The sequence below is a fragment of the Mustela erminea genome, chromosome 12, assembly GCF_009829155.1.
Source record: "Mustela erminea isolate mMusErm1 chromosome 12, mMusErm1.Pri, whole genome shotgun sequence".
NCBI lineage: Eukaryota > Metazoa > Chordata > Mammalia > Carnivora > Mustelidae > Mustela > Mustela erminea.
Genome location: NC_045625.1, coordinates 86521366 through 86546994, shown reverse-complemented (window position 1 = coordinate 86546994; position 25629 = coordinate 86521366). Strand labels below are relative to the sequence as shown.

Genomic DNA, 25629 nt, shown 5'->3' with positions numbered 1-25629 from the left:
CTGGGTTAAAAAAAAAAAAAAAAAGGAAAAATTGCATTTTTGCTCCTGGAATTTAATAGGTGGATACATTCAAGCCCTCACTCTGCCCGTTCGTAGCTGTGTGACCTTGGGGCTCATAGAGTTATTTAAGCTTTAAGCCTAGGTTTTCTCATCAGTAAAAATGAGATAATAATACTACCTACCTCAGGATTTCTGGACAGATGAAGTAATGCATGTGGAACCTTCCATAAATGTGTTAACTGATTTGTAAGTAGAGGCTTCTTGGAATACCTTTTTCTGTGGAAAGTTTCATTGATTGTTAAGAGACCATAGAAGAATGTCAGTTGAATGTTGCCAAGCTCAAGTAAATTTCAAGTGGTTAATTAATGATGAAGTTAGAACAATTACTATTAGGCTAATCACGTATTCTTAGCATTTCAGCTATGAAAACTAAAGATCTCTGAGTGCTTCTGTCTCGTAAAAACAAAGGAAGCCTACCAGGCCACCTTTTCTAAGATGACATGATTAGAGCATTGGATCAGAATCCTCAATTCAGCGAATCAGGTGTACTTATTAAAACAAAGTAAATGATGTGTCAGGAGGTTCAGAGCAATAGCTGAAGACTTAATTTGCTCATTTGAGTTTATTTAGTCCTTATCTTGTTTCATTTTTAAAGAAATTACACACAAAACCTGTTGAGGCTTACAAATCTCAGACTAGGGGAGTTGTTAAAAAATTCTGCCGTAATGAGAATTGAAAGCAAAGTCACACTGGAACATTAGGCGAAAACATCCTTAATGAATAACTTGATTGGAAATGGTTCTAATAGAAAATTATATTTATACAGAATTTGAAGTATGAAATGCCTCCGATACTACGTACTCTAATAGTAATGTGTCAGCAGGGTCTTAAACTCATCCCCCCTCCCTTTTCAAAAATTATCTATTTATTTATTTATTTTTGAGAGAGAGAGAGAGAGAGAGCAGGGAAGGAGGGAAAGAGGGAGAGTGAGCCCGACACAGGGCCTGACCCACGACCCTGAGATCATGACCTGAGCTGAAATCAGGAGTCAGACACCTTACCGACTGAGCCACCTAGACTCCCCGAACCCATTCCCATTTTTATTCATCTGTTCATTCAGCAAATTGAAGATCTTTGTGTTAGGCACTGTTGCATATTTGTGGGTGGAAAGGAGGCATAGTCTTTGTGCTCGTGGCGTTTATCATGTGGTTGGAGAGACAGTTACCCTACAATATGATACTTGCAATGCACCGAGTAAAAATAAGGTCATCTGGGAACACCCAGGAGGATGCCAGTCCCACGCTTGTTAAGCAGAAGGCAGCTGCATAGTGGTAGTCTGGAAGGCTTTCTGGGTGAAGTGGAATTTATCCCGAGATCGAAAGGTGAAGTGAAAATGAGAGAAGGTGGGCGAGAGGAAGTCGGAGGGCACTCTTGGTTCGCAGACCCTGGGCTTGGAGACCTGAGAGGAGTTGCACATGCTTGGATTGTAACGCAGCGTTGGGAAGAGGGTGGCCAAGAGCTCTGTGCCCATCAACTTAGACCTTTGTCGTTTGTCCCGAGGGCCCTGGGGACCAACTGCTGGGCGTGGCCTCCACTCTGGGGAGGTGGAGATACGTGAGGAGACTTTTGAGAGAGATGAGGAAGCAGCATCATTGGCCTGGTTCGGTTTGGGAGGTGAAGGCAAACATACGGTGATCAAGAAAATGATTGGGACAGGACAGTTATTATTTGTGTTCTCTCAGGGACAACGACGAGGTCCCTCACCTTTTTTCTTTTTAGCCCCCTGGGAAGACCATTCAAGTGCCAGAGGAGGAGGGAGGGTAGAAAAGAACTCAGTACGTGAACTTTCACACGTACCTGAAACATTACAGAACGACAGTTGCTTTTAAACATAAAGAACTTATGGTTGATTTTAAGCATGTTAATAACTGCAGTTAGGGGCATTAGCCATGGATTTATGAGGCAGCCTGAGATAGTGGCCCACCGTAGAAGAAGCTTGGTTTTGGAGCCAAGAAAATACTTTGGACTGAGTTGGAAAGACAGCCGTACATGGGGTGGATCAACAATTCCCATAAAATAATCTCCAAAGGGACATTGTCTTTAATTCAGTGTAACTGACTTATTTCAAGTACTACTGATTTTTAGAGAGAAATAATTTTTCGGTTAGTTTTTTTTGTGTGTGGTGTTGGCCGGCATCTTCAGTGTGTTTTACTTTTCGTCCTTTGTGCAAGCCTTTATTCCAAGTGTATACACATACATTTTATAATGAAAATCGAGGTAAAAGCTTCATTTGATTTAATAGCATGTTTTACAGTGTTTCCAGAATTTATATGCGTGAATATATAGATTTTTTTTCCAAGTCCACCCACACCCCTGTTCACGACGTTTGCCAAAAAAATGGCATTAATGAGAGTTCAGTTCTTTAAGATACTGTACATTTAAAGTGGGGTATATTATTTCCATTATTAGCAGTGTTATTACACAGTATTATTTTCCCCTTTTAGATGTGTTGATCTCTCTGAGCCTGTCATTAGGATAGTTGGGAACTGTAAAAGGCTCTATTCTCTACTTTTATAAAAGGAAAATGAGAGGAAAAAAAATAGAAAAATTTCTTGTGTAGGCAAGAGAATCCAAGAAGAAAGTTGTTATTGGAGCTCTCTCTGGTGTGAAAAAAATTAAGCATTCCAGTTCTTGCCTTCATTCCCTGTAAAATCCAAAGGAAATCCTCTTGTTGGGGGGTGACACTACCTGCTTGTTTTCTTTTGTAGCTCTTTAAGTAATACTGCCTGGGAAGCTAATCTTTACCTCCTGTGTTCTCACCCCCTCTAATGTAAGACCCCTGGGAAGCCCTCAGTCCCATAACATAACGTAGGACGGTTACTTTCACGTGAGCGAATAAAGCCACACAAGTGAATGCGGGGAAAGAAAGCGAAAAGTTACGTGTGTGAAGTTCAGGGTATGTCAGAAGAAGGACCAGATGCCGGTAAGGCTAGTTCCAAAAGGGATTACTTGTTTGCTTGGTGGAATAAAACATCTGGATTCCCCACCTGTATGCTCTTTTCCATTCGAGGTCTTCAGAAGAAGCACCGTTGCCCTTCTCAGTTTGCATGGAAGGGAGGAGAATTAATGTCTTGGTTCTGGATTGGGCAGTAAGCACTGGGTGGTGTCATAAGGAAGGGATCATATAGTGACATTTGGGAGTGTGTGTTACTAGATTGACTTTGTTCAGGAGCAAATGAGAAGCGTCATGGTTTTACCAATGAATAGGTCTGTAGATACAATCTGTCTATAATATATAAAATCTATATATTTTTTAAATAGGTTGTTCCAGTGGAAACACTGAAGAAGTTGTTTTTTAGACCTGCGTTAAAGAGTTTTGAGCCACTTTAGTAGGAAGGGAGACAGAGCTTTGGTCCTGCTGCTGAACAGATCAAAGTCTACTTTTGCAGCTTTCTTTGAGCTTATAAGGCCTGGTTTAGGTTTCAGAATCTAAGACTGACTTTTTTGGGGTGGCTTTTGGCTAAATCGGTCTCTGGAGCCCATGTTGCTTTTAACCAGCAAGTCCAAGATTACCTTGAGGCCACTCAAAGTTTATGGTCATTGGATTAGGAAAGCCCATTTTCAAGAGTTGGAAGTTCCATCGATGTTATTCTGTCTCCTGGAGCATTTTTCCAGAGCATATGTTTGTGTCTCTATGAAGAAGAAGATTGAATTGTGGGCTGCATATTATTCAGCAAACCTGCCTTTTCTACTTAAATTATTGTGAGTAACTTTCCATGCTGGCTTTTATAGAGCTGTATGGTATTCCACTATAGGGATACAGGATAAGTTCCCCAATTATGGACACTCTTGTTGCTTATTATTCATTACCCAATTGTATACAATACTTGAATCCTTGTATTACATATGATATTATATATACATACACATTCATTTAATGGGGCCTTTGTTTGGTTTTTTTTAGGACATGTTCTTAAATGCAAATTAGTCTACATTATAACCTCTTTCATTTATAAAATATTTTGTGAATACAGGTTGGTGTAAGTCTCTTTTAATCTGTGATGTGCTTTTTCATATCATAAAGATTATAGGTTTGATAACTTCACAAAAGCATGTTGACTTCATACTGGGTATAGTACATATTTGCAATTTATGTGATACTTGTGTCTCTTCAGATTTAGAGTTCCTTCTCAGTACTCAGAGTCTTCAGAGACTCCTTTAGCTCTTTTAAAGTTGATCTGGCTAAAATGGCCTTAGTGCTGCTGCTTTCTGTGTGGCCGTCTAGGGTCCAATGACAGCTTGCCATAATTGGAGTATGACAGACCGGGGCTTGAATCCTGACTTCATCCCTTCATCCCGCCATCCCTGTGGCCCTGGGCAAATTGATCTCTAAACGTTACTTTCCTGTCTCTAAAATGGGAATCTCTACTTGATAGGTGAAATGAAGGTTAAGTGTGTGCAGGGCATCTGTCACCTGGTAACTGCTCAGCAAAGGTAGCTATTCTTATTAATATCCCTAATAATGAAGACGACAGACTTAGAATTAAGGGCTTGTTGCTTATCATTTTTCAGTGCTGAGCGTTAATATCATTAAATGCTCCATCCAGTAGGTTCTGGCCACTCTCAGGGTTGGATGGACCAAAAGGGAGAAACATTTAGAGCTCTGTCTGTCTGGTACATTTTGTTAAGAATCTTTCTGCGTCTTACATCATTGTGTTGCCAGACTCTCTTTCCAATAGCAAAGAGTGTAGAATACTTACATGTTTTTGTTTCTTTGGTTTTCTATTCCTTTTCTTTCAGCTGGTATCTGTGCACCACCATTTTTAGCATATGGCATTCAGGTAAGACCTGATTTGCCTCCTAATGAACGTGAGTCGTAGAAAGTGCTGGGATGGCACCAGCAGTAGACTGGACAAACACTTGGTTCTCTTTTCCCCAAAACGACCTCTGGGCCTGAAGACAGTTTCTCTTGATAACAAATAATAAAACAGTTCTTATATTATTTCAGTAGTTTGGCTTTACTCATATGTTAGTAGATGGTTTTATTTTTTTTAAGTAATTGGTCCTTCAAGATAAAAGCTGTTCAAGTCATGTAATTTGATTTTTTTTTCTCCAGAGAAACAGTTTTTCATACTCTGACTCAAGGGAAGAATTAGTTAAGTGAACACCTTTGTTTGAAAAGTGAAAAAAGTTACCCAGGCAACCTGTATATGTTACCAGTGTGCTGATTAAGCATCACCAGCATTAATCACTGTCATCAGTTATCCCAGGAAGATGACTGCCTAACAGTCTACACTATTATCATTCCGTCATTGTCTGCAGATCAATTTAGTACAAAAGATTAATTGTACATAGACATGAGCATTACAACATGAAACCTAAATAAACAGGCAGAGCTTTTATAATACAGAAAGTCACACATTTTCCTTTTGCCTCCTTTCAGTTACTTGATTTATTGATTTGATAAAGCTCTGTGTTGTACAATGAATAAACTTCTACAGAGGTGTATTTTGAATGAAAAAAAGGCTGACTACAGTCTGTAGCTTAACTAGTTTCTTGCATTTGTACTAGGCAAAGTGAGAAAAAAGCCAAGTCATAGTGTTTTATGTTTGTAGTCAAATTAGTCAGTCAATATATTTTTGTCAGAATTTCAAAATATTACATTTATCACATGATTATTTACCTATATGTATAAATTTTCTAGTATGGCCCATTGTTTTATGTTATATTGTCTTACTTTGAAAGTTGCTTAATAGCTTTAAGGTGGTTGTTTTTTTTAAAGAACTGAAATCATCTTAGTCTTTTTCATCATATACTCCTGAATAGTCCAGAAATGTGTATTTTTCATACTAATTTTATGTTCAGGCAAGTAAATAATGGCATCTCCCCCCCCCCCCCCCCCCGCCCCCTCCAGCCAGAAAGCACAGATCATTTTAGTTGTCTAATTTTAATAGAGACTTTTATTGCTCTGGGCATTATGTATACTAATGTTTATTTTCTAAATTTATTCAAGAATGCTGATGCTTAATCAGAACATTAGTAATAAAAATTTTATGTCACAAAACATCAATTATGGTTTGGGATTTTTCTGTGTAAAAGCACACAGATGTGAAACTTCTTGTTCTGTATTTTAAAAGCATTAATTCAAATTCTGACAATTTTCCCCCCTATAAATAGCATTCTTATACTCTTAGGTTGAACCAGGTTTCTAAGTAAATAATTTATAGTTGAATGTCACATTTTAGATGTGACTTATCTTTATTATACCCATTCAATGACTGTCATAATAACTTCGGTTAATTTGGTTCACGTAGGATTTGGAAGTAGCATCTTTTGTTTTTCTGTACTAAGGAAGAAGGGAGACGATTCTCCATTGCACTCAAACATTAAATTCCAAGTCTTTATTTTCTGTACTGAATTAGAACCTGTTACATTCCTCAGTGTGAGAAAAGACAATACAGTCGGTGTAGTGGAGCCAAACTTTGTGGACTTTGCATTTTTAGAGAGCAAATTATTTCAGGCTGAAAAACCCCAATAAAAATTAGATGGATACTACCTGTTTTTAAGCTATCCCAGTTATATAGTTGTGTTTGAAAAGTAATTGATTAGGTCAGACTATTAAACCATTTAATTTGGCAGGTCCATTGTGTGTGATAAAAGGAATCCAGCTGTGAATTTGAGTGTATTAAATAATCTTCAGGAAGTTCCGTAAAGAACATCTGAATGCCTTGAAACTTGCAATAACGCGTGTTTGTTCCAAACACATTTGCTTTGCCTAGGTTTTGCCCATCAGGTTGAAGAAATGCTAATCTCGTCGCATTCAGCAGCTGGGTTTTTGCAATATTCTTTTCCTTCTCCTAGGGGTTAATTAGCCTTCTTTCAAAATGTGGCCTATTTAGCTGTAGCTTCGCATGATTCAGCCCGAGTTGGCTGTACAAAGCAGGACCGTTAACAGGCGGGTGTGTCCAACTGCTTAATTAGCCAGAATAAAAAGGTCCTTTGTCAAACAAGCATCTGTTGCTCTCGACACACCTGACAGCCACATTAGGCAAGGATGACTAGACTGAAATTGTGCATGTCTCTCCTGCAAGAATATACAACTCATTTACATATGGGACGCATCGTGGACCCACGGCAGGGGTTTATTTAGCTTATCAAAATGGATTAATGGGACTGCATTTGTGGCCGATAAACAAATATCACTTGAAAGGAGGCCGTGAAGGAACTGAACTAACCAAATTACTCCCAAACATAAACAAAGCCCAGAAACCACTGCTAGATGAATGGGAACACCTCAGATGTACACACAAACCTTATGCTGGTCTGAAGCGAAACCCACTAGTGAAGCCCGCAAAGACACTACCCTCGGGGATGACTCTTGCTTTGCCGAAATGCTGGAAGGCTACCAGAACACTCTGAATGCGTCAGTGGGTTTAAATGATCTGTTTAGCAGAATTTGGCAGGAGGGTTCTACCCCTCAAACATGCTTTAACATTCTAATTGATCTGCCGTTAAGTCAGGTCTTCAGAATTAATCAGTTAAAATGCCTCTGGAAAAATACTTAGGAGTTGGGTTCTCTTATGGCCTCAGCAGAAAGAGAGAGAATGCTTTCTGATTTTGGCGTCAGAGAGAGAAGGGATTTCTGTCCATTGTTACTGGAAGGTGTAGATCAAATACAACGGACGGAGAATCCCAAAGCCTTTGGCGTTCAGATCCACAGTCTCTAGCTTGTCCTGTGGAAGCCCCATCGTCATGATATTGCAGGGTAATACACACGAAGTAGTGACATCGTGGGCTTCGGACTCAGATAAACCTGGGTTTGAATTCAGGCTCTTCCCCTTACCGGCTGTGTGGTTTTCAGCAAGTTATATAATCCTTTTGTGTTATCTTGTGTTACGTTGTGTTGTGTTATGTTGTGTTACGTGTTAGGTTGTTATGTTATGTTGTGTTATGCTATGTTATGTTATTATGTAATACATTTGTGCCTCAGTTTCTTCCTTTGTCAAGTGGAAATAAGAGTGCTGCCGTTAATGGGAGTCTTCTGAGGATTAAATTGAGGTGTGTTTCAAGAACTTACTGTATTGCATGGCCCTTCTCAGATGAGAGACCAAATTGTGGCCGTGAGTTTTTGTGGCCCATCCTCTGCCAGGGTTGGGACTGAGAGCTTCTTAAGCCATGAGGCCTTGGCAAGGGCAGCCTCCTACTCATAACAGAGGAAGGCAGTGAAATCATAGGAGGATGAAGTTGTGTCTGTCAAGGAGAGATGGAGAGACTGAGTTCTTACCGTTGGCGTGAGCCCGCGAGATGGGGATGAGGGCAGTCACTGCTGAGTAAACAGAAGATGTTCTGGGGGCAGTTACTGGTTGTCCTGGATTGGGCTTTCTGTGCCAGCTTTGACGTGGCATAGAGCCAAGGCTGGTAGAAAGCTCTCCGTGACTTTCTCACTTGAAGTTGCAAAGCCATCATTTTCCTTCCATCTCATTTTCCCCAGTTGCTCCTCTAAAACAGTGGGGGGCCCTTTCCTTCTTTTTCATTCCAGAAAGGTCTCCAGTTTGCTTTTCTTTACTCTCTTCTCTCCTGTCTGCAATGTCTAGTCTGAAATCCAGGGCTCCCCACTTACTGGGTCTAATTGTTTAGTGCATGAGCTTTGTTGGTATATCCGAACCCTCCTTTCCGACCTCCAGCTGGTTGACCTTGGTTACGTATGACCTGACATCTCTGGGTGTCCGTTGACTCACCCACAAAATGAGGAGAATCATAGTGGTTGCACGTTTCCCTTAGTAAAGTGGTCAAAACTTGGGTATATCTCTTCTGAATAAAAGAAGCGAATGAGTATAAATGTTATCAAGACTGTCTTAAACCCAAAATGTAATTTTTCCATTTTCAATCTGGGTGTATAAGACAAAAATCTCTGGTTATCCCGAAAAGTATCATGAACTCACATGCCTTTAGAGGCCAGACAACTGAAGGAGTATTGCCCTTTATTTCTATAAAACACATAATGTAGGCTCAACTTTTCTAAATTTTCATATTTTTTTTTCTAAAAATCTGGAAATTTTGTTTAACATGGAGATTTCCAATTTTTAAATATTGGCAATTAAGAATTTTAATTTGTAGTAACTCTGAGCCAGAACCTGTCTGTGGAGTCTCATATAGTCCATGAGAGACCAGTTTTCAAATCTGTGCCTTTTATCTTCTGATGAGCTCTCTCCGGTAGTTTATTGAGAATTCTTAGGAATTGCTTTAAAAGTATATTTAAATTTTTTTTAAAGATTTATTTATTTATTTTTGGGGGGACGGGCGGCAGGGTTGGGGGGAGTGTCTTAAGCAGACCCGGCATTGAGCATGGGGCCTGACGTGGGGCTCAGTCTCACGGCTCTGAGATCATGCCCTGAGTTCAAACCAAGGGTCTGGCACTTAACCAGTCACCTAGGGCCCCCAAGTATATTTAATTTTTAAAGAGATTTTTACATCCTTGCATATATGAGGTCTAAAATAGTACATGTCAAGGTATGGGTCATATACCAAAAAGGGTGTGTATACTTGTCTGCAGAACAAGGTATAGGCACAGGAGAAAGCCTCGATAAGATTCCCAGCGAGCACTGGGAGAAATAGGAGGGAGTTTTAGGGTAGTGACTTCACTAGAGACACCCACCCTCGAATGCGAATGCCTGTAATTGGCAACCTGTCTTCGTTCTTATACTAAACAGATTTCAAAGCCTCCACCTAGCTTGGAGTTGGGAACAGAGGCTAAGAAAACCTCCGTGAAGATGGCGTCCAGCATCTGGTTCATGCTTGGTTCTCTAGAAAGAGTGCTTGCTAATCCCTTCACTTTTGCTAACCGCTCCTTTGCCGTAGCACAGAAGACATTGATGTCTGCAAGCATGTGTTGAATCAAAGGGCATTGGCTTTGGCTCTCATTTTTGGGAGGGTATATTTTTCCCTCTGGGATTGAATAAAGGGAGAGGCACAGATAGGGTTCCTAATGTGTTTATCCCTTTCCCAAAGTTTGAGAACCAGGGGTGCTTCAGTTAATCTTAACTGGGTGAGAATTTTATGTAGCAGATCCTGTCATTCTCAAACATTTTCAGGCATGTTCATGGTCTTAATGCTGCGAAAGGGGTGTGTGTGTGCGTGTGTGTGTGTGTGTATGTGTGTGTGTGTGTGTGTGTGTGTGTGTGTTTGCTTGGAGATAAATAGTACAGTTTTAAAAAGGAGCCATCGTTTGGGAGATTTCACATAAAAATCTGAACTTTCAGCCTCGTTTGGAAAATTGGGAGACCTGGCACCTACAGCTTAGCCTTCCCACCAATTCTCAACTTCTTGGAGCTGAACGTTAGTAGCTGACCCAAATGAATGGGGTGGTGGCTACAGTCTCTGTCACTTCCCTCTTTATAAGCTCCCAACCACCTTCAGTCTGTGCGCCCAGGGTCCCTCATCTGTAAATGGAGGAAGTCAGCCCTCCCAGTCATACTGGGTCGTTACATGGATTAATTTGCTCGTACGTTAACATGTAGAATCCTTAGCTCTTGGGACCAGGCCTAGTCCCATGGCTGTTCCTGTCACCTTGAGTGAGTCTCCACCTCTCTGGGTTTTAGTTTCCTCGTTTATAAAACAAGGAGACTGGATGAGATGTCCTCAGAGGTCCGCTTCTGACATCAAATGAGATGATAGAAAAGGTTTGAGGGGAAAATTGGAAGAGGGCACGCTGTGACAAAAGATGACGAGGGGCTTAATTTTCTACTTGAAAGAACTGGATACTCCTCCAGAATATTTCTTAGGGAAAGTTAATGTTCACCATACTGTTCACAGATTTAAACCATAATGCAGTATTTTTATCAAGCTACCAATTAAATATTGTGTCCTCAAACCCCCAGGAAAGAAAATTAGAATTCTGGGCCCTGCTCAGTAGCAAAGAAATTAATATTTATTCCATTGACTATTTAAATAGCAAAAGGGAATGTTGAGACCAGGAGGTCTGAGAAAGCAGACCTGTTAGAGGACATGCTGCAGAATTTACCCTGTGTTCACAGGTCAGGCATATACGAACTAAAAAATGTGCCAGGTTGAACTTTCAAGGGAGAGGGTAAAATTTTGTCTTTGCTTACAAGTCTCATTTCTATAAGAGTAGTCCTCTTCCTCTTTAAAATACTAAACGTTGTCTTTGGCTACCTTTGTGTAAAATCAAGGTTGATTTTCCTATCAGTCATACCAAAGGCAGAGCAAATTAGTGAGCCTGACTGATCCTTTGGTTACATTTTTGGATAGACATTCCTTTTTTTTTTTTAGATAACAGCATAGTAAGTTTGAGAGTTCGAAAGGATGTTCGAAATAATTTATTCTAAATTGTACAACTTTGATAACATCTTCATGGCCAAAAAAGTGTCTAGAAGATGACATTTTATGACATATTTATATCCAGTTAGGGTTTTTTACTGAAAATTGAGTATCTGGAAATAATTTTGGTCTAGAGTTTATAATATGATCAAACCAATTTATAATGGATGAGAGCTAAGGAAGGTAGATTTCAATGAAGTTCAACTTTTATAGCCCCAGAATGAGAGGTGCTAAATTTTTTTTTTTTTATGTGATTTGGTCATTTTCTACATTTATTTAAAATGTGGTCAGACTCTAACCACGCACGGAAGATCCGGGTGGGGTGTTGTCGTAAAAGTACACTGGAGAGTTGGAAGGTACCCCCGGCGGTAGAGAACCCCAGGAACCACGCGAGGCGCGTTGACATCTTTATCTTTGTTTTGCTGCATTTCAGAGACCATCATGCAGACATCAGAGACCGGGTCGGACACAGGTTCGACAGTGACCTTACAGACATCTGTGGCCAGTCAGGCAGCAGTGCCTACCCAGGTGGTGCAGCAGGTGCCCGTCCAACAACAGGTAAGGAGCTGCTGTCGTCAGCGAGAATGCTGAGCCTCTCCCTGGGCTGTCTGTCCCTCAGGTGCGTTCTGGCCCCAGGGGCGCAGATAGACGGAGCTCAGCTCACAGGTTAATTCAGCAGATGCTTCTCGAGCCTTTTCTGGATGTGGCAGATTCTGCGCGTGCTGGGCTGTAGGGATGCAAAGAAAAGTGTCCAAACCATGATCCCTATTCTGGAAGCGTCTCTTGACTCCTGAAGAACACCTTTGTTTCTGCCTCGACCGTCCGTCCTCCTCCGGAGGTTCTTCTCTTCTTCCCTCTTAACTCTTTACCACAACTCCCTTTTCCTTTCGTACCGAAATATCAGCAATCGTAGTTGCCTATAGTTGGCTCATAAGAAGTAGTGCACAAAAATGAGAAGTTCCCTGTACCCTCCAGGCAAGGATTTCGCCTTTGTGATGATTTAGAAAATGCCTGGGTACTTTGGTGACTAGAAAAACACTGTTGAATGAAAATCAAATTATCATAAATGTCTGGAGATCTGACTCATCCCATTTAAAAATTGAGAATGAATTCATCGTCACATGTTTACTACAGAGCTTATTCATGCTGAGGACACTCGGCTTGTTTTGGAAAGATACTGACGAAATAATGCCAGTTCATGGTTCTAGAGTGTGGATTGGGAACACCTTGGTCTGTCATTTCTTCCAAAGAGCGGTGAGAAAATAAAGGGGAAAGATCATACAGAGCATTATCTTGAGACTTGCGATTTGCCTGCAATTTCTTAGTATCAAGGAGAATCTTTAGCAAACATCGCTCTTAAAATTACAGGAAAGCAGCTAGGGAAAGGGATGGTTTTCCCTAAGTGGTAGACCGAGGTATTTAAGTTAAATTCTTTTTAGGAGATAGAAGTGGGGTGGACAGGAACAGTGCTGGTATCCAGGAGAAGCTTTTTTAAAAATTTTCCTGTATGTTCCTTTTCGCAACAATCATGTTGTATTTCCTGATTATCTTACCTTTTTGTTTCTTTCTGAAGATACTAATATTTTTGAAGTTGTTGAAATTTTTTTTTTTACTGTATATAGTCTGTTTCCATTCAAGCTACTTTGTTCTTTGTTTTGTTTTTTGGGTTTTTTTGTTTTGTTGTTTTGTTTTGTCTTAGATTTTTTTTTTTTTTTTTTTTTTTTTGGTCTCCTTTCATTCTTGAAGTTTTTCTTTGCTGTCTGATACTCTTTGGCTGTTTATCCATATTTAAAGCATGAGGATAAACAGCTGATGTGAATGCCTGGGTGGGTCTTGTTGAGTTCAACGTAGGGTCATCTGGCTGGGCTTTTTAACTGGCTTCCCTCTGGTGTTCAGTATCTGAGTTTTCTCTCCTGGGCTGTGATAATTTTAAAGACGACTCCTGCAGCTTCCTGTTCAGAGGGGGTATACTTGTCTGCCTGAGAGCTGAGTAGGGGAAGAAGATTGGGTATTTCTTGTCTTAATTCACTCAATCCTTTTTTCCCTATGGTGTCAGCTGTGGTTGGTCGTCTTCTGTGCAGAGATTAAACTGAAGAATAAATCCCCAAACTGTCATCGAAGTTCCGGAAGGCACCCATCTCACTGTGTGCAGTGGGTGGAGAGACTCTGATTCCTGATTAAATAACGTCACTTTTTGTATTAAATACATAACCTTTTATAAAAAACAAAAATTGCTACCAGAAGCAGAAAAGCAGTATCACCAGCATAAATAGAAAAATCATACATACGCACACTCACCTTGTTCCTTGTCCTCGTAAAAAGTAATCTCATATGCACGTGGACCCCACTTTGGGAAACCCTGCATTCTGCCCCATGGCTCGTTCCCAGCGGGCATATTTTTCAGCTCCTCAAGTTCACTCTTTTCTCTAGGACATTCAAGGCAAGTGATGCTTTACATCCCCTCACACCAAGCAAAGAAGGTGAGAACTCTCGTTTTCCTTTCTTCCGTTTTTTAAACTAGAAAAGTGTCACATTTGATGCTTTCTAGTGCTTCTTCTTTTTTTTTTTTTTTTGAGAGAGAGAGAGAGTGCACACAGGGCAAGAGAGAAAGAGACAGAATCTTAAGGAGGCTCCATGCCCGCGTCCTGGAGCCCATCAGGGTGGGGCTCCATCTTAGGACCCTGAGGTCATGACCTGGGCTTAGACCAAGGGTGAGACACTTAACCGAGCCCCCTAGGTGCCTCTCCCTAGTGCATTTTCACAGGGTCTCTGTAGATATATTTTCTACAACTGATAAGATTATTGCGGAAGTAATTTCTTAATGCTCTTCAATTCCCTATAATCTCTGTATTGTTAATGTGCTGATGTCATCTTGAGTTTTCAAACCCTAGTGGGATCTTCTAGCCTTTATCACTGACCCAGGATGAATATCGAAATCATGGCATTGATGTCAAAGGTATTTCCTTCTCTTGGTTCAACTTTTATTGTGTCCTTGCTTTGGCCACTCTGATGTGAAGAGATCTAGAGCTAGAATTTTTTAAGTCGAGGCGTGTGATATTATGTTGATTAGAAAGTTGAAATACCAGAAAATTTTAAGATCTAATATGTAGTTTTGTTTAAGATCTAATATGTAGTTTTGTTTCCACAAAGCACGAGGGTTCTAATCTCGCTGAGTAATCCGTACCAAGTAAAATGTCGATTCTAAAATGATTTCTGTGTTTTTTCATTTATTCCGTGTGAGCTCAAGAATCAACCTTCCACCTTTCCTTAGACAGTTTGGTTCAGGATTAGAGAATTCTGAGCAGTGATTACACGGTCTTGTATCAGATTTCTTACATTCTCTAATTTTTCATCATTTCCCCGAACATAGAGTCTCAGCTTCAAATATAGACATGGTTGCTCAATTCAATAAAATCTATAAAAATATTCAAATTCCGTGTTGATTAGATATTAGAATTGTGATATTACTCATCATCTTTAGAAGAGACTTTTTAGACGGATGGTCTCTAGAGACTCTGGCTGGAAACCAGCTCTTCCCCCTTGCCTTCCCTCTGCCTTGAGTCATTTGTTAGAGTTTCTTGTAGATGATTCTTCAAGTTGGTCATTTGATGCCTAAAGCCGAGAGGTCTTTGACCCCACTTGCCCTAAAACTGAGTTAAAAATCCAGGAGAGGGAAGGAAGAAAATGTTTTCCACTATTCCCTTCTCTCCCACAGCCGTCCAGTCTAGATTGTTTGCAAAGCAGAACCACACTAACGTCAGAACTTTTACTCCTCGTTGTAATCTTGGGCTTCGGGTAGTATGTAAGTGGGACATTGAAACCTCTTTTCTTTTTTTTTTTTTTTTTTACATGATTAAAAATTCATTTCAAAATTATAGGCAGGTAAGAATCTTAGTTTTTCTATAAGTCATCTATCTGGGCAGTGACTGTTATATATAGTATGAGATACAGAAATGAATAGAATAGCTATATTCTAGCTATACTGTTTCTTTTTGGTTAGTATCAATCTATCACATATTTAACATTTTCATATAAGTTATGGTACATCCTGGCACGTGAGCAGATTATCCCTGTGGTCCAAGGGACAAACGACATTTTGTTTGGGAAACAGAGTCAATCGAAGTTGCCAGTTAGGTTCTAGGCAAAGGGCAGTCTTCAAGAAGATTACCCTTCAAGAAGGATAAATATTAAATGAATCCTAGTGGTTCTGTTTTTTATGGGTATCTTTCAGAAACAGATTTTAGGAAAGGAACTTGAACATGGGTACTCCTGAGATGCTCATGTGAGACCACGGTTGTGATGAGGGGTTATTTTTATGGTTACTTCTATTTGCCATATTCCCATGATACCTGTCATATATCGCCACAACCAGAAAGAAACTGTGATGATTAGCAGTACACCCATGAGAAAGTTCTCGTGGTAGAAGCAGTGAATAGTGATTAAGGGGGAAAAAGATTGCCTATAGTATATTAAATCCATAAGAGAATGTAATGTTGGCTTGAAATTTGATCTGTAATATTTTAAATGGGTCCCTTAGCTAGTTTGGAGAGCTAAGCCTGAAGTAGTCTACGCCATTGGTTCTGTCTTTATCTCTCTTTTCTATTCAGGGTCAAGAGATTTGCTTTCTGTGCACCCTAGCTTTGATGGACATGAATAGAATTCTTTTCATTTGAGACCATTATCTTATATAATCAACAGAAACAAAGACATTTTTCTGTGGTTTGCTCTTATTTGGGACTTGATTCCCATTAGCTTGCTTCCCGAAGGGGACACTGTTCTCCTAATTAAGATTGTGGCAGACATCCTAAAAGATGGGGGTTACCCTTTAAAATGAATTCCCGTTGAATGTCTTTTTTGTAGAAAAACAGAAGATAATTATTTTAGCTCTTGAAGAGCATATTTATTTTATTTTTTTAGAGCCAGAATTGCCAATTTTTTAGTATCTGATATGAAAAGGTGTTTCGAAGGAACATGCTGATTTACAATTGGAATAAATTTTGCTGTGCCAATCCAAAAATGTAGGCCTTTTAGTCGAACATCTCTACTGAATATTTGTAAAAAAAAAAAATAAGAGCTCTACTATTTAAATGGTTGAGTAATCATACGCAGTGATTCTCTATTAAGTGATTTGAAAAATACTTTTCTTGTCTGGAGTTAGATCGTTGTGATCCGTTGAGGATAAGGTAGCTGCTGAGGGATATGGCCGGCACTGTGTTAAATGCCAAGGTCTCAGAGGTGGTTTTACATGGTGCCTGACTGTGGAAAGCCAACTTTTGAGGGCGATAGATGTTATTATAGGATTGGGTACAAAGTACCCCAAGAATAACGGTGGAGATTGTTCTTGGGAGGGAAGGTCTGTAATGTCTTCACGGTAGGTAGGACCCTTGAGCCACGTGCTCAAGGAAAAGTTGGAGGTCTGAAGAAAAACAAACTGCAAGAGGGTGTATTTCCGAGAGGGAAAAGCATGGAAAGAGCTCAAGGGAAACCAGGGAGTCTGTTCTGGGTGGTGGAGGATGAGAAGGGAGGGATGTAGAAGAACCTCTTAGAGGAAGTTGAGTCAGAAGAGCCACTTACGGTGTCTTGGCCTCTGTTCCCCCCTTGTATTTTCATTCTATACCTTCTTCAGTTGATATCTCTCATGGTCTGGTCCCCCATGGCCAGTTTTCTTGAGAGACACATCTGTCCTTGTCTGCTGTTTCCCTTTTATCCAGCTACTTCTTCACTCTGCGAAATTTGGGTGCTACCCATACAGCTGTGGAGACTGTGCCCTTTGGGCAGAACCAAATCCAACAATATTCTCTAGGATCTTTCTGGATTTTTCTTTGACACTTGATACTGTTGACTATCCTATATCTCTCTTGTTCTGTGACTTTTGGGCCGGATTCCCTTTTCATTCTTGGAGGGCTACTTCATCAAGGAAATCAGGTTTCATAGAGGTGGAGAGACTGATATTCATAGTCAGAAAATACGGGTTCAAATCCTGGCCCTAGCTCTTTTCTGGCTATATGCTCTTGGGCAAATTACTAAGCTTTCCTGAGACTAAATATCCTCATGTATAAAATGGGGGTAATAATATCTAGCTTATGCTTGGCTACAAATATTAAATAATGTGTTCATTAAATAAAGTAGTACCTGGTATTATATAATAAGCCATCAATAAATTTGTTATTATTATTATTATTTTACTATTTTTGTTTTCCTTGTTCTTGGTAGTATTATTGGACTCTTCTAATTTGGGGATTTTTTTACACCCTTTCCTGTGAGGTTTGGCCTTTGGCCTTCTTTTGTTGCCCTCATTCTCAGGTGATCCTTCCTCCATGGTTACTTTGGTTTTAAAAACCTGTTGCTTTCATTTTCTTCAGTAAGCATGGACCTCTGATCCTTCTTCGTGTTATTCTGGCTTATGAGTTAGGGAGGTTCAGGCTCTAGATCAGAACGGAGACCATGTGGTCTGATCTATGGGGCAGTACTGGCATTCTCTACCCATGTCAGTGGGTACCCATTGCAGTTGCCATAGCGATTAGAGAAAATGCCAGAGGATTTCTCAGTAAACATCGGGAGTACCTCCAGTATTTTACTCAGTTCATGAAATATGATAATTTTAGATCCCGGGGCACCAGGGTGACTCAATGGGTTAAGCCTCTGCCTTCGGCTCAGGTCATGATCCCAGGGTCCTGGGATCGAGACCTGCATGGGGCTCTCTGCTCAGGGGGGAGCCTGCTTCCTCCTCTTTCTCTCTGCCTCTCTGCCTACTTGTGATCTCTGTCCGTCAAATAAATAAATAAAATCTTTAAAATAATAATAATTTTAGATCAAGTGTGATATCGTGGTAGGATATAAGAGTTTAGGAAATTAAGGTAAGAATATTATATTAATATTTTAGCTACCCTGATTTGAATTTGGGTTTCTAGTTGGAAGAGACTTAAATTATTCATTTATTGGAACTATCCCAAAAAGACCTTCCAGAGTTGAATTGCAGAACATTTTCTTCTTCAATAAATCACTTAGTTGTATAGATTAATTTTAGTTGATTCCATAATTTTATTTCTAGGGATATATGATGTTTCCTGTGAATATCTAATTTGCTTTTCAAACCCATCAATTCCAATATCAGGATCTATTTTTTTTTTTAACTTGAAGATATAAAATTTTCCCCATGAGTAGAAAGTTGAAAACTTTGAGATAATTGGCACTTACGTTTCCATATAATTTGAACAAGGCGGAACATAATTTAAACAGAGCACTGGCCCTCTTTGCCAAAGCAAATCAGAGGAATTCTTTATCTGTGCTAAAAATGCACTTTCAGTGTAATAGATCTCAACATAGCTGAGCCTCCTTGCCATCAGTATCGGAAAGAAAGAGAAACTTCAAGGTCCAAATAAAAATTATTTATAGCCTGAGCTGGTCAAGGAAGTCTTTCCAGAGGAAGTGATTTTTAATCTAAGAATGAAGAATAGAGGTAACCAGTGAGGGACTAAAGGGGAGTGTGTTTTGAGGTTGGAGGAAAGAGGGGGATAGACAAGTGGTGAGACACGAGCTGGGGTCCTCGGTGGCTCCTGGTCTGGCAGTGGAAGCTATTTAAGTTATAAGTAATAACTCCTTTTGATTTTTTAAAAAAGATATATCTAGGGGCGCCTGGGTGGCTCAGTGGGTTGGGCCTCTGCCTTCGGCTCAGGTCATGATCTCAGGGTCCTGGGATCGAGTCCCGCATCGGGCTCTCTGCTGGGCAGGGGGCCTGCTTCCTCCTCTCTCTCTCTCTCTGCCTGCCTCTCTGCCTACTTGTAATCTCTGTCTGTCAAATAAATAAATAAAATCTTAAAAAAAAAAAAAGATATATCTATTTATTTGAGAGAGAGAGTGCATGCACATGCATGTGAGAGCCCGGAGGGGAGGGGGAGAGGGAGAGAGAAACTCTAAGAAGACTCCACACTGAGCGTGGAGCCCAGTACGGGGCTCAGTACCATGGCCCTGGGATCATGACCTGAGCTGAAATCAAGAGTCAGACACTTAACTGACTGTGCCACCCAGGCGCCCAGGAATCGCTCGTTTTGAAGTTGACCACCATTCAGTTTTGTCAGATATCCAGTGACAATAACAGATCCAATAAGGTAATTGCCATTTACTGAGCACCTGTGTGGGCCCTTCCGTGTGCTTGGTGCTCAGCCTGTCATTTCTAAAGCTTGTAACGAACCTGTCCACTTAGGTTCTCCTTGCCCTCGAAAGCAGTTCCTGAGATGCCTTTGTGAGAGCTGTAAGGACATACACGACGCAGTTTGTGAGTCATCTCTTCTGGACTCTTTCAGAGCAAGATGGATTGTTCATCAGAGTTCTTCAAGCTCACTACCTATACCAAACCAGCATGTCAGAAGGTTAATTTCATGGAACACTTAACTTAACACCGATTTTCTATCCATGAAAAATGATCATTTTGCTCTTCCTTTGATCCAGAGCTGATTTTAGAAATAGAAACACACGGAATGCCTCTTTATTTTCTTTAAAAATTTGGGTTGACATCCGTCAAAGCCATTTCTTTCTTTCTTTTTTCTTTTTTTTAAGAGCTTATTTATTTATTTGACAGAGAGCACAAGCAGGCAGAGAGAGAGAGAGGGGGAAGCAGGCTCCCTGCTGAGCAGAGAGCCCGATGCGGGGCTCGATTCCAGGACTCTGGGATCATAACCTGATCCGAAGGCAGAGGCTTTAACCCACTGAGCCACCCAGGCGCCCTGTCAAAGCCATTTCTTCAGAGCGACTCCAATGCTTCGTTTTCCTTACACACAGTCTTGACTAACTGATGGATTTCCCATTTAGAGTAAATCAGAGCCACCCTCTTGGTTCTGGCTGCCGTGTTGCTCAGAGCTAGGTTGTAAACCCGATGTTTAAAACGAATACACCTTCCTTTAGTCATGAATTTTTTTAGCCGGAGTCACATCAAAGTCATCCGACTTTAGAGCCTGAGCTCCTAAGCTCTACCCTATAGAGATAAAGCAGTCAGGTGAGTTATATCAAGATCAGCTGTTAAGTGGCATAATAACGGTACTGAACGTGGCAGTCCCACGGCAAAGGACACAATATACTTTATGTCAAGAAGGATTGGTTTTAGCTTTATGAATCGCCGTGCATTTTTGAGAAATCCCACAAAGCAAAACTCGCGAAGGAAACAGGTGCATCTGGACTCTTTGAGCAACATAGGCTATTTGAGCAAAATAACTAGCAAAAAAATTACAAGCCTTGAACTTCTGAAGCCCTCTCTAAACACAGATCATAAATATAAGCAATCAGTAACTATAGAACCTTGCAAATAAAAGAGGGAAAGTGATACAGTCCATGTAGATATTTGGGGATATTGTGTATAATTCTTGCAACTTTTCCAGAAGTCTGAAATCATATCAAAAGAAAAAGTGCTTGAAAATTGATACCAGCCTAAGTTTCCCAGTCTGTTAAGTGATAATTGAATTACTAGTCCTAATACTGTTTTCAGGAGACATGGGTACTTATTTAGTATTTTGCCTTTTTTTTTTTTTTTTAAGATTTTATTAATTTATTTGACAGACAGGAATCACAAGTAGGCAGAGAGGCAGGCAGAGAGAGGAGGAAGCAGGCTCCCTGCTGAGCAGTGAGCCCGATGTGGGGCTCGATCCCAGGACCCTGGGACCATGACCTGAGCCGAAGGCAGAGGCTTTAACCCACTGAGCCACCCAGGCGCCTTAGTATTTTGCCTTTAAATAAATAAAACCTGAAATTCTGCCCAATAGTTACACATATGTTAAGGTGTAAGAGTTCTTCAGAAAAGTATCCCAAATTTAAAATATTTTGCCTCACCTCACTGATTTGAAGTTTTATTTTTTTAAAAGATTTTATTTATTCATTTATTTATTTGACAGAGAGAGAGAGAGATCACAAGTAGACAGAGAGCTGGGATGCAGGCTCCCCACTGAGCAGAGAGCCCTATGCCAGACTCCATCCCAGGACCCTCAGATCATGACCTGAGCCAAAGGCTGTGGCTTAACCCACTTAGCCACCTTTGCACGCCCCGCCCCCGAGTTGAAGTATTAAATAAAAGGAAAGAAAGAAAATGTAGAGGAAAATCAGTTTTGAGGTTTTGATCACACTCCCTTCACATTCCCGTCAACTCTCCAGTTTTGATAATGACTATCAAGAAGGTACATACATACATACATACATATATCCATCTATAAACAAGCAAGGCTGATCAATACATAAAATAAAAGATCAGTAAAAATTGGTGATATTTTCAAGACTCTTAAAAATACAAATATGTATAATGAATTGATGATACAGTGGAGGATAGCTTAAATACCTGGCTGCTAGAAAATGCAAACTCTGTTATTCTCAAGAAAATAAACAAAAGCATTAGAAATTTGAAATTAGGTCATAAACTCAACAAAGATAAGTAGCCCATTTGTGGCTTTGATTTTTGTCTTAATGAGTACCGGTATATATCCAGTTCTATGAAGGCCCAGACAACCATTCCCATCTTAACTGGGAGGAAACCTAAGTTCATCAAATCAGTTTGATTAGCAGCCTTTAAAAAGTCAAAATCATCCAACTTCCTATTATGGTTGACATGTTAATTATTGGTTGGGGAAGCAGGTAGAACACTGGTTTTTTATCAAATAAAAAGGTATAGTTTTTCATCCTTTAATGATCCTAATTTTTAAAGATTGCTTTAAAAGATTATATAATTTATATAATTTTAATGAGCATCAAAAAAGCAGGCCTCAAAACTGAAAACAGTAAGACATGGGGTTTCTATTTCTGGTTTGCAAGTTGATCAGGCTGTTTCTCATAAATCTAGGTAGCTATCCAAAGCCATAATTTTTTTTTTTCTTTTTTCCTTTACTACTTGGGGTTTTGGGTTTATTAAGTCGTAATAGCTTGGGATCCTATTCAATCTGTGCCTTCTTATTATTAGCAATTTTAGTTTTTTAAAAGTAGTAGGATTAAGGAGGAGAAATTGAATAAGAAAAAAATACATTGGAAAAAATAGCACTTGAAATATAAGAAGAAAGGTGATTCTTAAATAAAAGTGTTTTTCAACATAATTAGGTTTAAAAAGGCTGTCCCATTTGTGACTCTCAGTGTAACTTTGTATCTCATCACTAGCAGTTAAAACTATATAGACAAGCAAACAAGAGTTGTTTTTGTGAATAAAACTGTATGAATAGGTTGAAATAAAAGAACAAAATTATTCCTGAAGTTTTTGGAAAATGATACTTTCCAATGAATGAACCTAAGCTTTAGTTCTCAGTGATGGTAATTTTTCTGAATTTCTTCTGAAACTGACCAAACCATTGATTACAGTCCCATTTATGACCCTTGATAACATAGTTATTCCGTGAAAAACCATTTTACCAATGATTTTTTATTGTTGTTATTATACTTATGTTGAAGGCTTTTGCCTTGACATTGAGGCTCACTAAGGTGTTTGTTCCCTGTGGTTCATCGATCTGGTAGATGGTTATGCATTTAAAACTCATGATTACTCTTAATTTTCCCCAGCAATTTCATAAATACATTTCACCGAAATTGAGTGTTTCTATAGCTACTTATTTTAAGTAGATATTTTAAAATAACAAAGCAAAAAAGCATCAGAGATGTTGAGGAACTCCACTGGGCCGGCAGGGCGGGGTGGGGGGTTATGGCTCAGAGAAGCTAGTGTAATAAACAAACCCATCATTTTTTAAATAGTCAGTATAAAGATAGAAAGGGCTGATAGTGCTAATAGATCTCAGTAGACAGTTTATTTCACATACGGAAACTTTTTGGTGTTTGAGCTTAAATCATTCATAACCTCCTTTTGGTTGGTGCTTCTCATGAAGCAGTAATAAGTTCATCCTAAAGTTTTAGCGATGGGGGCTAAAGGAGGAGGGCCTTGAATTTGATCTCAGGAGGTGTGAGTGAGTTGGAATGCCGGGTCTGCCGCTGGTCGGCTGTGTGGTTCTGAGCGAGCTGCTTCAGCCTGCCTGCCCTCCACTTGCCATCGCCGTATCCCGGAGCTCATTCGGCAAACAGTGATTGGGCGTCTGTTCTGTGGCAGGAACTGTACTTGGTCCTGGGACAGGAAGAACTTTAAGGTTAGGCCAGAGAAGACTGACAGGTAAACAGAAATGACCCCGAGAAGGCCAGTGCCTGCAGCCTATGGCGCTGTGGGAGCAGAGAAGAACAAGGTGTCATTTGCAGGTGAGTCAGTTGGTGGGAGGGGCCAATGCCTGAGACTTCCTGGATGAATCCCTCCCCACCTGAGTTTCCTAGTCTCTGAAACAGGTAATAGACCCAAATTGTCTGTAGAATCAAAGGAGAAATATCTTTGTAATGGTGCTTTGTAACAGGCGAAGCATTTTGTAAATATGAAGGCAAAATTACTGATTCATTATATCAGACACTTTGCTAGAAACCGTAGGTGGGAAAATGATTTCAAAGAGCAGGGTTTCTTAAGACGTGATTTATGGATATTTCCTCAGGAGCCTACTATGTGTGTGTGCGTGTGTGCATGTGTGTGTGTGCGTGTGTATTTAGGTAATCCTTATAATGAAACTGAATTTATTGCAGATCGTCTGAATTACTGCGTTATAACAGATTGATGTTCAGTTGCCAGTGTGTTCTTTTTAAAAATTTTTTTAAATAGATTTTATTTTTTAGGAAAGATAGAGAAAGACACAGAGAGAGCACAAGCAGGGGGAGAGGGAGAAGCAGGCTCCCCAATGAGCAGAGAGCCCCACGTGAGACTCGATCCAAGGACCCCGAGATCATGACCTGAGTCGAAGGCAGAGGCTTAACGCACTGAGCCACCCAGGTGCCCCAGTTTCAGGGTGTTCTTATAGATGTTTATGATCTTCTTAGTGTTAGGTTGAGCTACTACTGTAATTGTCTTGGGCTAATGAGTGGAATAGAGCCAGCCCTAATATGAAAGTGATCAAGGCTAAATGATAACCAGCGACAGAGTGAGTACAAAAGAAGCTTCATCATACCACTTGGCCCCATAAGTATCATTGTTTACACCTTGGCTTCTGTTTGTACAGGTTTAATAGTATTTTATTGAACACTAGAGGTCAGTAGTCATGGTCTCAGGGAAGCATGGCTGATCCCCAAACTAGAGCAAGTCTTCCTGTTACACATTCCTAGAACCACACGTACCTTTCCCTCACAGTCTGTTCCATCCTTTTGATTTTTAAAGAAGATTTTATTTTATTTTAGAGAGAGAGCGCGCACATAAGCAGGGGGTGGGGGAGAGAGAGGGAGAGAGGCAGATTCCCTGCAAGTGCAGAGCCTCAATGAGGGGCTCGATCTCAAGATCTCAGGACCCTGAGGTCATGACCTGAGCCAAAACCAAGAGTCGACACTTCCGTGCCTGAGCCAACCGGCCAGCCGTGGTGCAGGAACAATGTCTTCCCTTTGCTCCCACCATAGTACAAGCTAATACACATGGTCTGTCTGGCACGTATTAGGTGCTTAGTAAGTGTTTATTGAGTTAACGAATGAAGTAGGTAATGCTACAGTGTCTCAATTAATAGTGATTGAAAATATTTACATATTTAGTGTGAAATATGGACATGTACACATGCCACTTTTAAAACTGCAATTTCCGAATAGTGTAAGTGATCACCATCAGATGTTTGCAAAGTAGAACAGTTGCATCCTAGGGTTGTGCAAGAAGATTGGAAGAGGAGGAAGAAATGTTGGAATTTTCATTAATTTTTTTTTGCCTAAAATAAGAAATGTAGCTAAAATGTAACAAATTGCATATATCACGTGTATGACTGAGGCATCCTGAGGGAAGAGGGGTTGATAACAACACCCCCCTCACTTGTTTGTTGCATTGTGTGTGTGTGTGTGTGTGTGTGTGTGTGTGTTTTTCCATGAAGGTGGATTGGTAGGTCATGTGGACTAGTTTTGATTTTTTTTTTTAAGATCTTATTTATTTAATTGACAGAGATCACAAGTAGGCAGAGAGGCAGGCAGAGAGAGAGAGAGGAGGAAGCAGGCTCCCTGCTGAGCAGAGAGCCCAACGTGGGGCTCGATCCCAGGACCCTGGGATCATGACCTGAGCCAAAGGCAGAGGCTTAACCCACTGAGCCACCCAGGCGCCCCGTGGACCAGTTTTGATTAAACTAACTTCATGACGTGGGTAAACAGGTTGAAATCCCCCCATACTGAAGATAGCACAGATATTGCAGAAACAAAGAAGTTGGCAGGATGAATGCTTCCCTAACTCTCTGACAGTCACATATTAAATATCTGTTGGTGTCTCCCTGCCTGAGTGATAACAACTTG

The 25629-nt window shown here is 40.2% G+C and overlaps 1 protein-coding gene across 12 annotated transcripts in view; it reads left to right on the top strand.

Moving 5' to 3' along the window:
- The window catches only part of RFX3 (regulatory factor X3), a 285682-nt gene that overhangs the window by 113797 nt on the left and 146256 nt on the right, over positions 1-25629 (top strand). For 9 of the 12 annotated variants that reach the window (XM_032308681.1, XM_032308683.1, XM_032308674.1 and 6 more), the window contains one exon: positions 11771-11895. In XM_032308681.1, the coding sequence (XP_032164572.1) occupies positions 11771-11895 (125 nt within the window). Of the gene's footprint in view, positions 1-1511; positions 1675-10253; positions 10336-10586; positions 10592-11770; positions 11896-25629 lie in introns of those variants that run through there. The other 3 variants (XM_032308682.1, XM_032308684.1, XM_032308680.1) reach the window with 3 other exon arrangements.